The sequence below is a fragment of the Lithobates pipiens genome, unplaced genomic scaffold (assembly GCF_037356315.1).
Source record: "Lithobates pipiens isolate NorthernLeopardFrog02 unplaced genomic scaffold, aLitPip1_a1.2 Scaffold_18, whole genome shotgun sequence".
NCBI lineage: Eukaryota > Metazoa > Chordata > Amphibia > Anura > Ranidae > Lithobates > Lithobates pipiens.
Genome location: NW_027507758.1, coordinates 633,836,519 through 633,851,345, shown reverse-complemented (window position 1 = coordinate 633,851,345; position 14,827 = coordinate 633,836,519). Strand labels below are relative to the sequence as shown.

General features: G+C 46.8%; 2 protein-coding genes across 4 annotated transcripts in view; one reads left to right on the top strand and one right to left on the bottom strand.

Annotated features, from left to right (window-relative positions):
• Positions 1-14,827, top strand: part of LOC143986889 (uncharacterized) — a 211,660-nt gene that overhangs the window by 59,087 nt on the left and 137,746 nt on the right. The window lies entirely within an intron of this gene.
• LOC143989603 (uncharacterized) lies at positions 3,153-12,585 on the bottom strand. 3 transcript variants are annotated; one of them, XM_077489816.1, is made up of 8 exons: positions 12,455-12,585; positions 12,193-12,327; positions 11,981-12,104; positions 11,767-11,864; positions 11,477-11,677; positions 11,191-11,397; positions 10,794-10,935; positions 3,153-6,028 (listed from the first exon to the last, which is right to left on the bottom strand). In XM_077489816.1, the coding sequence occupies exons 1-8, from the start codon at positions 12,548-12,550 to the stop codon at positions 5,118-5,120; spliced, it is 1,914 nt and encodes a 637-aa protein (XP_077345942.1). In that variant the 5' UTR covers positions 12,551-12,585; the 3' UTR covers positions 3,153-5,117. The 3 variants fall into 3 exon arrangements, with proteins under 3 accessions (XP_077345942.1, XP_077345943.1, XP_077345944.1); XM_077489817.1 differs by having other exon boundaries at positions 3,153-6,025; XM_077489818.1 differs by lacking the exon at positions 11,477-11,677 and having other exon boundaries at positions 4,724-6,028.

Genomic DNA, 14,827 nt, shown 5'->3' with positions numbered 1-14,827 from the left:
GGCCAAATGGCAGGGCCACAAATTGAAAGTGGCGTTGCTCTACCGCGAACCTTAGGAACTTCTGGTGCGCGGGAAATATTGGCACGTGGAGATATGCATCTCTGATATCTATTGATGCCATGAATTCTCCTCCCTGCAGGGAGGAAACCACAGTGCGTATAGACTGCATCCGGAAGGTCTGGATGTGTAGAAACCGGTTCAAGTCTCTCAGATCCAAGATAGGTCTGACACTTCCGTTTGGTTTTGGGACGGTGAAGAGATTCGAATAAAAACCTGAACCCTGATCTTTCGGGCTCACCTCTACTATCACACCTTGGGATAGTAACTGATCTAAGGCCAGGAGTAGCGATTTCCGCTCTATTGGATCCTTGGGGATCCTTGACCTTAGAAAACGAAAGGGTGGAATCTTCTGAAATTCTAGCCTGTAGCCCAGAGATACCGAAGAGATCACCCATTTGTCCTGAATCTCCTCCCGCCAGGCGCCTGCAAACTGCAGGAGCCTTCCCCCCACTCGGCCGAGCGGGGGCGCCCCTTCACAAGGAGGTCTTGGAGGTTTGCTTGGCAGGCTTCCGCCCCCAAGTCTTTTTCTGTCCCTGGGCTCGGCCCTGAGGCTTTCTAGCAGCGGAGGGCTGGGAAGGCCGTCGCCACTGTTTAGAGCTTGACGCTTCGGGAGAAAGAGTACGCCTGAATGAGGGACGCTTACTCTTCTTGACTGGAAGGAGTGTAGATTTACCTCCTGAGATATTTTGGATGAATTTATCTAGTTCCTCTCCAAACAAACGTTCCCCTTTAAATGGGAACCCAGCCAAATGCTTTTTGCATGACATCTCAGCGGCCCAATTTTTTAGCCATAGAGCCCTACGCATGTGTACCAACATAAGGGACAAACGGGATGCTTGTTGGACAGAATCCAAAATCGCATCAATTATGAAACATAAGATGTGAGGCATCTCTGCATATTTCACTACTTCCTCGCTGGGGAGGAGTTCAAACATTTGTTTGACCTGTTCCTTAAGAAACTGACACAATCCTACGGCTGCGACTGTAGGTTGCACCACAGCGCCGGCCATGGAAAAGGAGGCTTTTAACAAGGTTTCCAGCCTTTTGTCAGCTGGATCCTTAAATACCTGCGCATTATCCAAAGGACAAGTTAGGTTTTTATTCACACAAGAGATAGCCGCATCAACAGATGGGGCCCCCCATTTCTTGGTGAAACTTTCCTCCACGGGATAATTCATAGAAAACCTCTTGGGAGGAGTAAACAGTTTATCGGGATGTCCCCAGTCCTCATACATCAAGTCAGCCATTAAAGGATGAATTGGGAAGGAACAGGCAGTCTGTGGGGCTTTCCTGACTCCCAGGGAAGAGACAGAGGATGTAGCGACTTCAGCAGGCGGCATTCTGAACGTGGTACGCACCAATTCAGTGTAATACTGCACCTGCTTTCTGAGTGCCTGGGAGGAGGGGACTAGCTCCTCATCCTCTGACTGATCCGACTGCTCATGATCCCTTTCTAAAGATAGGGATCTCTCCTCATTTTCAGAGCAACTGTCTGAGAGAGGGATTTCAGCAGAGGGAGGGGATCTACCCCTTTTTCTGCTATCTTTTAGGGAAGCAGAAATAAAATTCATTATCCTCCCTTCAAAACTCTCCAATGAAGCCCTAAGGGAGTCCTCAGTGACATAGACCGGGGCTGCGACATTAGGAGAGGCTGCAAAGCCTGAAAGGGGCACTGACTCGTCTTGAGATGCAGGCTCCACTCTTGCAGAGGGGGATGGTAACCTGCATGCACCCTTGGAACCCCTGGACCTAGGCGGTGATTTGCCAGTGCTTTTGTTACCTGCCCCTGAAACCCTCTTACGAGGAGACATAGTACTGAGCTACAAAGCAGAGTTACTAATGTAAAATGCAATCACTTATTTGTGCTTAAAGTCTCACAATAAATCAATATTAGCTTAACTGCACAATATGATGCCGAGTAGGTGTCTTAGGGTTTGCCTGGATCCAATCCCACGGATGCTTACAGCCCACAGCTCCTGTGCCTCACCTTACAGTCCCCTGACGCTCTGGGCTTTTAAAAACGGCCGTTTTGGCGCCTGCATTACAGCATAGAGCACCTGATTGTGCACAGCTGGCAACCACACCCCCCCCCCTTTCCCCAATAGGCCGGGAGCGCGCCCGGCGCGCGTGCACGCGCCCGCGCGCGTGCACGAGGACCGCGGGATCCGGGGGGGAGGAGGAGAACCCAAAAGGAGTGACCTGGGACCCCCTGATCTGCGTGGGACCCCTTTTTTACCTTTATTGTGGCAGGGACTGCAAGGAGACGTGAGAGCTGGAGAACCAGGCACTTCACTGAGCGTGTTAGTATTGAAAGGCATGTAAGTATGCATCAGGCTGCTCTTACTCCATCTAGTGGTGGAAACCAGGTAAGACATACAACTACTCACAGTGAAGAAATCCATTCATATATTAAATATATAGGATGACTTCCCCTACCTGTTCCCCGCCGCAGGAATTGCTGTGTTCAGACCAATTCCAGCCTTCACCCATCACGGCGGGTATTGTTAGCCAACCTTCAGGCGTATCTGGGGTTCTTACGAAAAGATCCTCCTACCTGGGCCTTGTAAAAAACTCTGCCAGAAACTTACGGGCGCCCTGAGTCAACAGTACCCCAAGTCTGGTTGTCCCAGAGTCCAGTCTTCCAATGGAGAGGACTTACAGGCAAAACCTCGTGTCTTCGGCAAACGAGGCCCGGGTACCATACCATCTTGGGAGTCAAATATCGGCCCGAGGTATGGATCCGGTTTGTTGTAGCCCTTCGGCCCTCGCCGGGACCCGCATAGAGCTAAGTTTTACGTGACCATCGACCAGACACTGGCGAAAAAACTGAGGTGCCTCCCGGATGGGAGGGGTTATATAGGGGAGGAATTCTCCTTAATTAGGGTCAACCAGTGTCCAATCACCAGAGGTGCCTATATAACCCACTATGTAATGAAGCTCCTGTGTCCCGTGATGTATGATCAAGAAACTTTCTTTAGAGGTTTTATTTTGTATTGTTAAAAATAGAATCAGAAGCTAGAAGTTTTAGTATGTAATATTGATACACTGTATATGGAATGTTCCAATTGCACATACTGTAGGTGTTTGTAAAAAGTGTTACTGAACCCAGGACTCTGCATTCACTACATCTGCTATCTCCAGGACTCTGCAGTCACTATATCTGGTCTCCCCAGGACACTGTAGTCACTATATCTGGTCTGCCCAGGAGCCTGCATTCACTATATCTGCTCTCCCCAGGAGCCTGCAGCCACTATGTATGGTCAGCCAAAGGGCCTGCATGAACTATATCTGCTATAACCAGGACCCTGCAGTCACTATATCTGGTCTCCCCAGGACCCTGCAGTCACTATGTCTGGTCTCCCCAAGAATCTGAATTCACTATATCTGGTCTCCCTTGGAGCCTGCATTCACTATATCTGGTCTCCACAGGACCCTGCAATCACTATATCTGGTCTACCCAGGACCCTGCAGTCACTATATCTGCTATCCCCAGGACCCTTCATTCACTATATCTGCTATCCCCAGGACCCTGCAATCACTATATCTGGTCTACCCAGGACCCTGCAATCACTATATCTGGTCTACCCAGGACCCTGCAGTCACTATATCTGGTCACCCCAGGACCCTGCATTCACTATATCTGCTATCCCCAGGACCATGCAGTCACGATATCTGGTCTCCCCAGGACCCTGCAATCACTATATCTGCTATCCTCAGGAGCCTGCAGTCACTATATCTGGTCTACCCAGGACCCTGCAATCACTATATCTGGTCTACCTAGGGCCCTGCAGTCACTATATCTGGTCTCCCCAGGACCCTGCATTCACTATATCTTCTTTCCCCAGGATCCTGCAGTCACTATATCTAGTCTGCCCAGGAGCCTGCATTCACGATATCTCATCTCCCCAGGAGCCTGTATTTACTATATCTGCTCTACCCAGGAGCCTGCAGCCACTATGTCTGGTCAGCCAAGGGGCCTGCATTAACTATATCTGCTATCCCCAGGACTCTGCAGTCACTAAATCTTGGCTCCCCAGGACCCTGCAGTCACTATATCTGGTCTCCCCTGGAGCCTGCAGACACCATAGCTGGTCTCCCCAGGAGCCTGCAGCCACTATGTCTGGTCAGCCAAGGGGCCTGCATTAACTATATCTGCTATCCCCAGGACTCTGCAGTCACTAAATCTTGGCTCCCCAGGACCCTGCAGTCACTATATCTGGTCTCCCCAGGTGCCTGCAGTCACTATATCTGGTCTGCCCAGGAGCCTGCATTTACTATATATCTGGTCTCCCCAGGAGCCTGCATTGACTATATCCAGTCTCCCAAGGAGCCTGAAGTCAATATATCTGGTCTCACCAGGAGTCTGCAGGCACTATATCTGCTTTCCCCAGGACCCTGCAGTCACTATATCTGGTCCCCCAGGAGCCTGCAGTCACTAAATCTGCTCTTCCCAGGAGCCTGCATTCACTATATCTGGTCTCTCCAGGAGCCTGAATTCACTATATCTGAACTCCCCAGGAGCCTGCGGTCACTATATATGGTCTCCCCATGAGCCTGCATTCACTATATCTGGTCTCCCAAGGTGACTGCAGTCACTATATCTTGTCTCCCCAGGAGTCTGCATTCATTATATCTGGTCTCTCCAGGACCCTGCCTTCGCTATACAGTATCTGGTCTCCCCAGGAGCCTTCAGCTGGGTGAATGCTGGTCACATTTGTTTAACTTTTTATTTTTTTAAATAAACCTCAAAGTGTTTGTGAAATCTTACACCACAAAATGTACTCAGCCAATGAAAGGCAATGACACGGTACAACACTTCATCCATGTCTTTGATGATCTTTGATCTCCTTATGAGCTGTTTCTTACATGATGAAGATCAGCCATGGAGTATATCTGAGGTGTATATCAGGGTGTGCTTCTTCCCCACCTGAGAGCTGTGATGTCCAGCAACATTCATATAGAAGACATTTCCCACACTCAAGGCACTAATACACCTCGAGGGTTGTGTGGGGTCCCTGATGTAAAGGAAGGCAGGACTTCAGTGAGGAACAATTCTCTCATTCAGGACAGGAACGTGGCTTCTCCCCCGTGTGAGATCTCTGATGTGTATAAAGATGGTACTTCACTGAAAAACATTTCCCGCACTCAGGACAGGAATACGGCTTCTCCCCTGTGTGAGATCTCTGATGCGTGTAAAGATGGTACTTCACTGAAAAACATTTCCCACACTCAGGACAGGAATACGGCTTCTCCCCCGTGTGAGATCTCTGATGTGTGTTAAGATTGGACTTCACTGAAAAACATTTCCCGCACTCAGGACAGGAATACGGCTTCTCCCCCGTGTGAGATCTCTGATGTTTGGAAAGAATGAACTTGTCTGGAAAACATTTCCCGCACTCAGGACAGGAACACGGCTTCTCCCCCGTGTGAGATCTCTGATGTTTGGAAAGAATGAACTTGTCTGGAAAACATTTCCCGCACTCAGGACAGGAACACGGCTTCTCCCCCGTGTGAGATCTCTGATGTGTGGAAAGACTGGCCTTCTGCGAAAAGCATTTTCCACACTCAACACAGAAATATGGCTTCTCTCCTGTGTGAGATCTCTGATGTTTGGAAAGACTGGACTTCATTGAAAAAAAATTCCCGCACTCAGAACAGGAATACGGCTTCTCTCCCGTGTGAGATCTTATATGCACATTGAGTTGGGATTTAAAACAGAAACACTTGCCACATTCAGAACAGGAAAACCTCTTCTCCGTTGGAAGGACGGCACCGTCCCTCACAGTCTGAGGTTCCTCAGGATAAGAGGAATACGATGGTCCATCTACACTGTGTGGTGCCGGATGGAGATTTGAGGTAGTCGGGTTTTCTCCTGGACTATACTGTGTGATGTCCTCATCTTCTACTTTACAGTCTGGAGACAAAGTGAGACAATCCTCTGAGGTTTTCCTCATCTCCCGTCCATCTACTAAAATAGAAATACAAAGATTACTAGACATGAGCTGATTGGTTCCCCTAAACCAGGACTCCGCCCACATCAGGCAGCTTTGTCTCTGAGGATCTTACAATTCCCCCTTCAAGGTAACTAGTAAATGGGTCCTCTGATCTCCTACCAGATCATTTCTTTATTCATGGACCTTAGTCAGAGAGCGAGGAAACAACGAGAACTGTCTTTTATAGGAGTGACAGTGATGAGGGGATTATAGGACGAGTGTCCCCTCCCCCTCTATCACTCATTGTCATCTTCCCAACACAAGAAGTCCTGCACTTCCTTATTCCTTATCCCAAAGTTGGAGGATGTTATCACATTATTATCAACATGTAAAAGTCTGGGCTCCAATCAAATCATCAGATATAAAATGTCCAGCTGTTAGGAAATGGGTGTAACAAAAGAGAATACATATTATGTGTATATATATATAGCAGTGGGTAGAGGGGAGAGAGCAGAAGTCAGGACTATGTAATGTAAAATGTATTGTATAAGATAAAACAGATAGGACTATATAGTATCAGAATAATGTAAAGTACAACATAGAGTATATAGTGACGGGGTCAGGAGTATGTAATGTACAATATAGAATATATAGTGCAGTGGTCAGAAGTATGTAATGTACAACATTCTGCTGTTGCCCAACTCCTTCCTTTTTCGCAGAAGGTGATAGATGTATTGCTGCATTTATTGGGAGGGTGCTACTCCTAGACTAGCTACATTGGCTCTGGTTCTTCCTGTTTGCTGCGGAGTATTAGCTTTGCCGGACTACCTGACCTACTATTGGGCTGCCATTTTGGTGACAGTCCAGTGGTGGTCTGAGCTCTCTCGGTCCAATGCAGAGGTGTGTCTCGAGGTGGACATTTTGGGCTCACTTCGGTAACTGGGCAACTTAATCTACAGGGGTCCTCGGGCATACACTGATCTTCCATGCCCCAGTAGAATGACACTCAGAGTTTGGGCTGCGGCTAGATGGAGGTTTCTGAGTCCCAATAGGTGGTCCCCTTTGCCCACTCTGGCGGGAAATCCTAATCTCCTACACTTTCGATCTTTGCCTGACCCCCAGGTTTGGGTCTGATATGGAGTTAAACTACTTGGAAATGTGTTCTTGGCGGGAGCTTTGCTTCACTGCCCTTAAAGCCAAATATCATCTACCAGGGTGAATGTATTTCCGGTACCTACAACTACGCCATGCAGCTCGTGCCCAGTTCTTGGCCTCCTCAAGTCTAGGTATGCATCCTATTGAGGAGTTGTTAGCTCAAGAACAGTTGTCAAAGCCATTATCCGCACTCCCCTTGGCTTTGCTGAGAGTTGAATCTCCCAAAATGCATAGGCTTTTAGATAAGTGGACAAAACTGACCTTCCGGACTTGGACAGGGAAGATTGGGAAGAGTGTTTAGAAGATAGCACTAGATTATTGAATTCATCAAAGGAAAAGTTGATACAGGTCAAATTCTTACACAGAGTCTATCATACACCCCAAAGACTACACAGAGTTTACTCTCAGAGATTACAGGACTACCCTAGATGTGGGAACAGTGTAGAGATGTATATTCATATGTCCTGGAGCTGCCCGAGGATTGTTCGGTATTGGGAGGAGGTAGTGGATCTCATCAATTGTCGCTTCCAGCCAGGGCTTTTTTTCTTAGAAAATAGGTGCAGGAACTCAACCACAACCACCCAACCCCCCCCCCCCCCCCCCACACACACACCCCCTCTAAACTGCATCAAATAGTAGGTGTGGTAAAATGTCACCACTAACAGTGCGAGGGCCTTAAAGGGGCATTAAATACCAGAAGTGCATTACGTACAGTGTAAGCGTGCAGAGTTGCGGGGGGGGGGGGGGGCTTCCCACAGAGTGCAGAGTTCAGGAGCGCAAAACTTGCAGAGTTTGGGGGTGCTTTACATACATAGTGCCAAGTTCAGGGGTGCGCTACACATAGAGTGCCGAGCTCAGGAATGCGCTACACACAGAGAGCCAAGCTCAGGGATGCGCTGCACACAGAGTGCCAAGTTCAGCCTTCTTCCACATCTGCTCACCTCTGCATCTCCCATCCACATCTCACTTTTACCCCTCTTCAGTACTGACCTCTGCATGCAACTTCCCCTTCTTCTAAAAAGCTCCACCATCTTCCACACGTCTTATTTCAGCTGGCTCTAGTAACTCCCCACATTCTGTAGGTGGCACCTCCTCCGTTGCTTGCAGATCATCTAGTGGGGGTGTCAGCATCCACAGTGAACCCTGGGCACTTGCACCTCTCTTGATCCCATCCTGCACTCTGCAGATCTGTTGGAGACACGCTTTCACTGGTAAACACAGAAGCCGGACTTCTGTGTTTACAAGTAATAATGGTGAGCAGGGAGCAGAGGGCCTGAGCCAGAGGTAGTGGAACTGAGTTCCGCCAAGTTCCAGCTGAAAAAAAGCCCTGCTTCCAGCTGACTCTCTCGGTCTCCCTGGAATTGGCTCTGTTAGGAATCCAGGACAGTGAGCAGAGGCCTCGCAGTACTAAACTATTGATAGTGTATCTTTTCCCATGCCCTTTGGCTTGATGGGGGGGGTGACAATACTATCTGATGTTTACCATGGAACCATCCTAAAATCATTCTAACAATTAAAGGAGGAATTTGACCTGCCCAACTCTATGCATTTTCGCTACTTCCAGCTCCGCCATGCCCTTCAGACCCAATTTTATAACAGTTCCCCTAATCTAGAGCAAATGGACATCCTAAGCATAATAACGGGACAGTACTCCCTAAAACTTAGCTCTATTTTTTACAACTCTCTCCTCCGACCCCCGGCGGTGATCCTAGCATATAAACTGAAGGAGAGATGGGCTGGAGATGTGGGGGAGCTGGAGGACGATGAATGGGAGGACGCCCTAGACGCCAGTAGAAAGGTCAGACTCAGTACCAGACTTTCTGACCGCCTTACGCAACTACTTATCATGCACAGATCTTACCTGACTCCCCTCCGACTGGCCAAGTACAGACCTGACCACAACTCACTGTGCCCCAGATGTGACAGCCCCTCCAGCACCTTTTTTCCCCTTCTATGGTCATGCCCACTAATACACAACTACTGGTCTCACATTGTCAAGTTTATTCATGAGGAGATGGGGTCCCCTTTAACCCTATGCCCTAAACAATGTTTACTGGATATACTCCCGGACCCAGACTCGGATAAGTTTCATAAAATATTCTTGCAGGAATCATTATTCATAGCTAGGCTGCTCATAGCGAGGAAATGGTTGAGGGCCTCGCCTACAACAATCCAGGAATGGATAACAGCAGTCAACAATGTCTTACCATATAAAAAGCAGATCTATGCTCACAGGGGACACCCAGTCAAATACGGGAAGATATGGCATTCATGGCTGGGGAATGCAGCCACATGCAATGAAATCCCCGATTGACCCTACCAATGAAGAACATTCAATATCAATGGGTAGAAGTCCCCCCCTAAAAACTGATACCTAGTGCCTGGCTCCCCCCAGATCATATGATCATTCACTGTGTATGGATAATGTAACTTGATAAGAAATACGAACCCGAATGTACCACGCTTGACGAATGTGATGCTTACCTAGAGATTTATGTTACAAACCCTTCATTATGTACCGATGATGCCAATGTTACTAATTTGTAATTGTCTACTCATCAAATAAAAGATTACCTTATTTGGATAGTGTATCTTTTCTTACATGCCAAGCGGGAAGTTGTTTTAAGATGGAATGCCCCGTTCCCATCCCTCTGTGGCTTTGTGGGAAAAATCAATAAATGCTGTTCTGCCACTATGTGAATTGACCTACATCAATAGGAACTGCCTCAAGAAGTTTGATAAGGTATGGCAGCCATGGACAGCTTAGGAGGAGGTTTCCTCCCCGAATCCTGCCTTCGGCACTGTGGTGGCTGCACTACCTTTCTATTGCCCTGTCTAAAGCTTAGTGAGGCATAGTGTCCTTCTTTTGGTTTTTACCTATAATATTATGTGTTGTTGTTTACTTTATGTGTACTTTGAACCTGCCAAAACTGTCCACCTGTACTATGTTCTTTGATTCAGTCCATACTCTAATTTGTACCATGCCTTTTTGCTTCAATAAAGGAAAATTCTGTTTTGTTAAAATGTAAATGTAAGGTACAACATAGAGTATATAATGCAGGGGTCAGGAGTATGTAATGTACAACACAGTGCAGGAGTCAGGAGTATGTAATGTACAATATTAATTATACAGTGTAAGGGTCAGGACTGATAATATTGGTATTCAGTGGAAGCTTAAATGTTTACATGAGACAAGTTGCAGAGGTCCCACACCGCTGCCTCCCATCTCCTGAGACTGCACTCAGTGACTTGGGTCTGAGACTATACAGACATATCCCTCCACCCGGTACAGCCAGCAGACAACAGAACAAGTAGTCCTGGGGGGATTGTTCTGTCAAAGATCTTGCAATAAGACACAAAGCACATACCCCAGGTGCCTAGGTCTAGTAATGCATATGGTGAAAATGAACATTTTGCTGCCAGCTGATCCCCAGAATCTCCATAAATCCAGTCTAGATACAACACTTGTGTCTGCAGCACAGAGAAGGAAGATTATCCGAGAGAAATCCAGGAATACAGGACGGGGAACACAGCTCAGGAAAGTGACCAGGGGGTTACAGGCTGATATCACCCAGTCCCCGCCCTACTCTGGACCAATCAGTGATCAGTATGGGTGGAGGAATGTATTTAGTGTTAATGACCCACCTGTGCTGATCTCTGTAGGAGTGTCCTCCTCTATAAATGTCCCCGTTATTCCATCCTCCTCCATAGACTGCTGATCATCCCTCACATACCTCTCTTCTTCTTCTGATTTCACCTCAAATTCTATATCGATTGGATCTCCACTCTAAACCAAGAAAAAGAGAGAGAATATCATCTGTAAAATATAAGATTTTTATTGTGACGTTACATAAAAAACCCACACTTTGCCCCCATAAATTCATTTGTAGATGCTCCATACCACCAACCTTGCAATAGTGAGGGATGGTGTGATGAGAGAGAATATCATCTGTAAATTATAATCTTTATTATTGTGACATCACATACAAAATCCACACATTGTCTCCATGGGTCTGTGTTTTATAAGCTCCGTCCCACTAACCTTGAGGTAACAGTGGGGGATGGTGTGATCTTCCTGTGTGGAATCCCGGGAATACAGAGGACGGGGACATCTCTCTGGTGGGTTCCTGGTATTAGGCGGCTCCATCATATCCTTGTGTCCTGAAAACTCCTCCATCACTCCATACTCCTCATCCTCCTCTTTATACTCTTCTTTAACATCAATATTATCATCCCCGAGGTTTCCACTCTGAATATATAATAAAACATTCATTGTAACAAACATGCTGTGTATAAATCAAAACTATTAGTGATTTTTCCTCATCTACCTGATGATGGTGGGGGACGGTGTGACCTTCCTGTGTGGAATCCCAGGAATACAGAGGACGGGGACATCTCTCTGGTGGGTTTCTGTAGCTGGATGACTCCACCATGGTGTCCTGGTACAGATCTTTGTGTTCTTTTAAATAGTCTAACTCCTCATCATCCTCCTCTTGTATCTCTTCTTTAGAATCTCTCAGGTTTCCACTCTGAATATATAATAAAAATGACATCAATGGTAACAATGCAGATAATGTACAGATCCTAATGATACTATCAGTGATTGTTCCTCATCTACCTGATGATGGTGGGGGATGGTGTGACCTTCCTGTGTGGAATCCCGGGAATACAGAGGACGGGGACATCTCTCTGGTGGGTTCCCATTACTGGATCCATCTGTAGGAAACACACACACTGACTGAATACATTGTTTCTATGTGTTTATCAGATGATGGGGGATCTAGGTGAACCCTCCGTACTGCTCTCTCCTTTACAATAAAGTCTCCTCTTACCCGGTGATGTGAGGGGCGGCTGATTGTCCATCATGACGTCCTTGTAGAGATCCTTGTGTCCTTCTAAATACTCCCACTCCTCCATGGAGAAATAGACAGTGACATCCTGACACCTTATAGGAACCTGACACACACAATGATACAGTCACCATCCAGACACATCCCTTGCCTGTTACTAGATAATGTCCCAGAATTCCCAGAATCCTCCTCACCTCTCCTGTCAGCAGCTCCATCATCTTCTTGGTGACTACAAGAATCTTCTCCATGTTGTGTCTCTCAGGTTTTAGGGAGTCACATGGAGGCACTGTGATGGTCATATGATCCCCTGACTTCACAAGAGGAAATCTCTGTATTGGGGAACCAATAGGAATATCATGTTAGAATCCCAGAATCCTCCTCACCTCTCCGGTCAGGTCTGTGTTTTATTAATAGAGATAAGAGTGATGTCATGTGACCTCCCAGAATCCTCCTCACCTCTCCGGTCAGCAGGTAGATGATCTCCAGGGTGAGGTTTAGTATCTTCTCAGTTATGTGACTCCAATCCTCCTCCATCCTCATTGGTGCCGTCATTTGGTCTATACAGGTCTCCTTGTAGACTTATAACTTTGGGAAATTATGTAAGAATTATTTGGATGGTATTCGTCAAACAATAATAGGATGTGGATGTGAGGGGGGTAATAGGAGGGTTGCTGTACGTTTAACATTCTACTGCCCCCCATGGGAACACATTTAGTTTGGACTGTTTAGTGTCTGCTAATTTTCTTAGGTCCGGGACCCTCTTGGCCTGCCGGATCATAAATTCTCTGTTCTCTGTTGGGTTTGTTTGGTTTCTGAACTGGATTCGGTGAGTTTTAGATCTGCAGACAAGGAATGATTAATATGATCCTTCCTTTGACTTGTTTGCTGTGAGGCAGTGCTGTGAGGTCAATGTAGGATCATCATGATGTCCAGGAAGGGGAACTTGCTGACTTTTGCCCAAAGTTGCCGGATAATCAGAATAATTGCCAGAATTCCAGCTTCAAGGCTCCAATCTCCGGCAGCCTGCTGACTGACAGGAGTGATGTCACTCTCTGCAGTAAGAGAAGGGAATGGATTGAATAGCAGGAGGATGCTGCTGGTGGAGTACAGAACTGTGGGGGAGGAGTCAAGTTTGTTCTCCATTAGCAGCCCATCTGCCATCTATGCTGATTATCAAGATTTTAACATGTAAGTGTACTATTTGTTTTTATGGAATAAATTACTTCATCATTCTAATGAGGATCTTGTGCTGCCATTTCTTTAGGATCTTCCTGCATCTTTATCTGGCAAGCTGCAGGACCCCTGTATGTTGGAATGAACATCATGCTGTTACCATAGACTGCTGTCTATTGAGCTGGACCTAGTAGTGCGCATTACTGATGTGTGTTTTTTTATTTCAGTGCTGGTAGGAGGACAGCGGGGGTCCTCTCTTGGTCTATTTTGTATCCTGCAATATATTTCTAGAACGGTGAAATGGTGAGGTGAAGGCTTCCTTCACTTGCTGGCAGAAGTTCTTTAAAAGGAGAAGTATTTTTTTTTCGGATTTATACTTACCTAGATGGATGCAGCATCGGTCCTATTACTTCCTCGGAGGCCCCCAAAGTCCTTCAGCTACACTTCCTCCTCAGGGGTCTCAAAGTCCTTCAGATAAAGTAGAGGCCCCTAGTTTCCTTTAGTCCCACTACCTCTTTATAGGCCCCTCAGTATTTTCCTTCCTCTGACACCAATGATGGAACATTTTCTTCATGGCAGGCTGGGGGATGTTTTCTTCCTCCTGACCAGCAATGTAAGGGGCTCTATGCTCCATACTCCTGACCCCTGCACTCCATCATTATGTTGGCTGCATATTGTAATGATATCCCATTGGCTGCCTGTGTAGTGTAATAATTGCCCTTTGTAGGTCATGTATGGTCAGGATGGTCATTGTCTTGTTTATTTATTGTCAGTGCTGTTTGTTTAGAGGACCATATTACTAGAATTTATCTCCAAAATGAGGAGAATGTTCCGACCCCATAAGTGGGAAAATGTTCTGACTCTGAAGGGGTTAATCTAGGTTTCCACACTATATATGTGTGTATCATCATCTGCTGGAGATAAAAGACATCACAGTGACTATGGAGGAAGAGGAAGGACATGACGGGGGGTTACTGGGTGTAAATAGAAAATAAGAACTTATTACCTCTCGTCAGCTGCCACTTCCAGCAACATCTCCCCACTACTTCTTCCTGACTCACCCAGTGTAGTGTCACAGTTTGATGCCTATCACAGGATGGTGCGGAAGTGACGTTGTTGCGTACTGCGCATGCGCGATGCGCTCCAAACGCTCGCGCCGTGCGTTCCAACATAGTTTCGGCAATACAGTTCAGCGAAACCATCACATAATGTTACGGAAGTGATGTTACACACAACACAAACACGGCCACGTTGTTGCGTACTGCGCATGCGCGATGCGTTCCAAACACTTGCGCCGTGCGTTCCAACATAGTTTCGGCAATACAGTTCAGCGAAACCATCACATAATGTTACGGAAGTGAAGTTACACACAACACAAACACTGGGCCGTTCGTTACAACACTAATACTTCCCTTGTTACCTAGTAGGTTTTGCATTGCTGGGACTTGTAGTGCCTATCCTGAGCTACATGCTTCAATGTACAGTGTCCTCATCCCTATCCCCATGCTTCAATGTTCAGTGTCCATCCTTATCCCCGTGCTTCAATGTTCAGTGTCCTCATCCTTATCCCCGAGCTTCAATGTTCAGTGTCCATCCTTATCCCCGTGCTTCAATGTTCAGTGTCCTCATCCCTATCCGCGAGCTTCAATGTTCAGT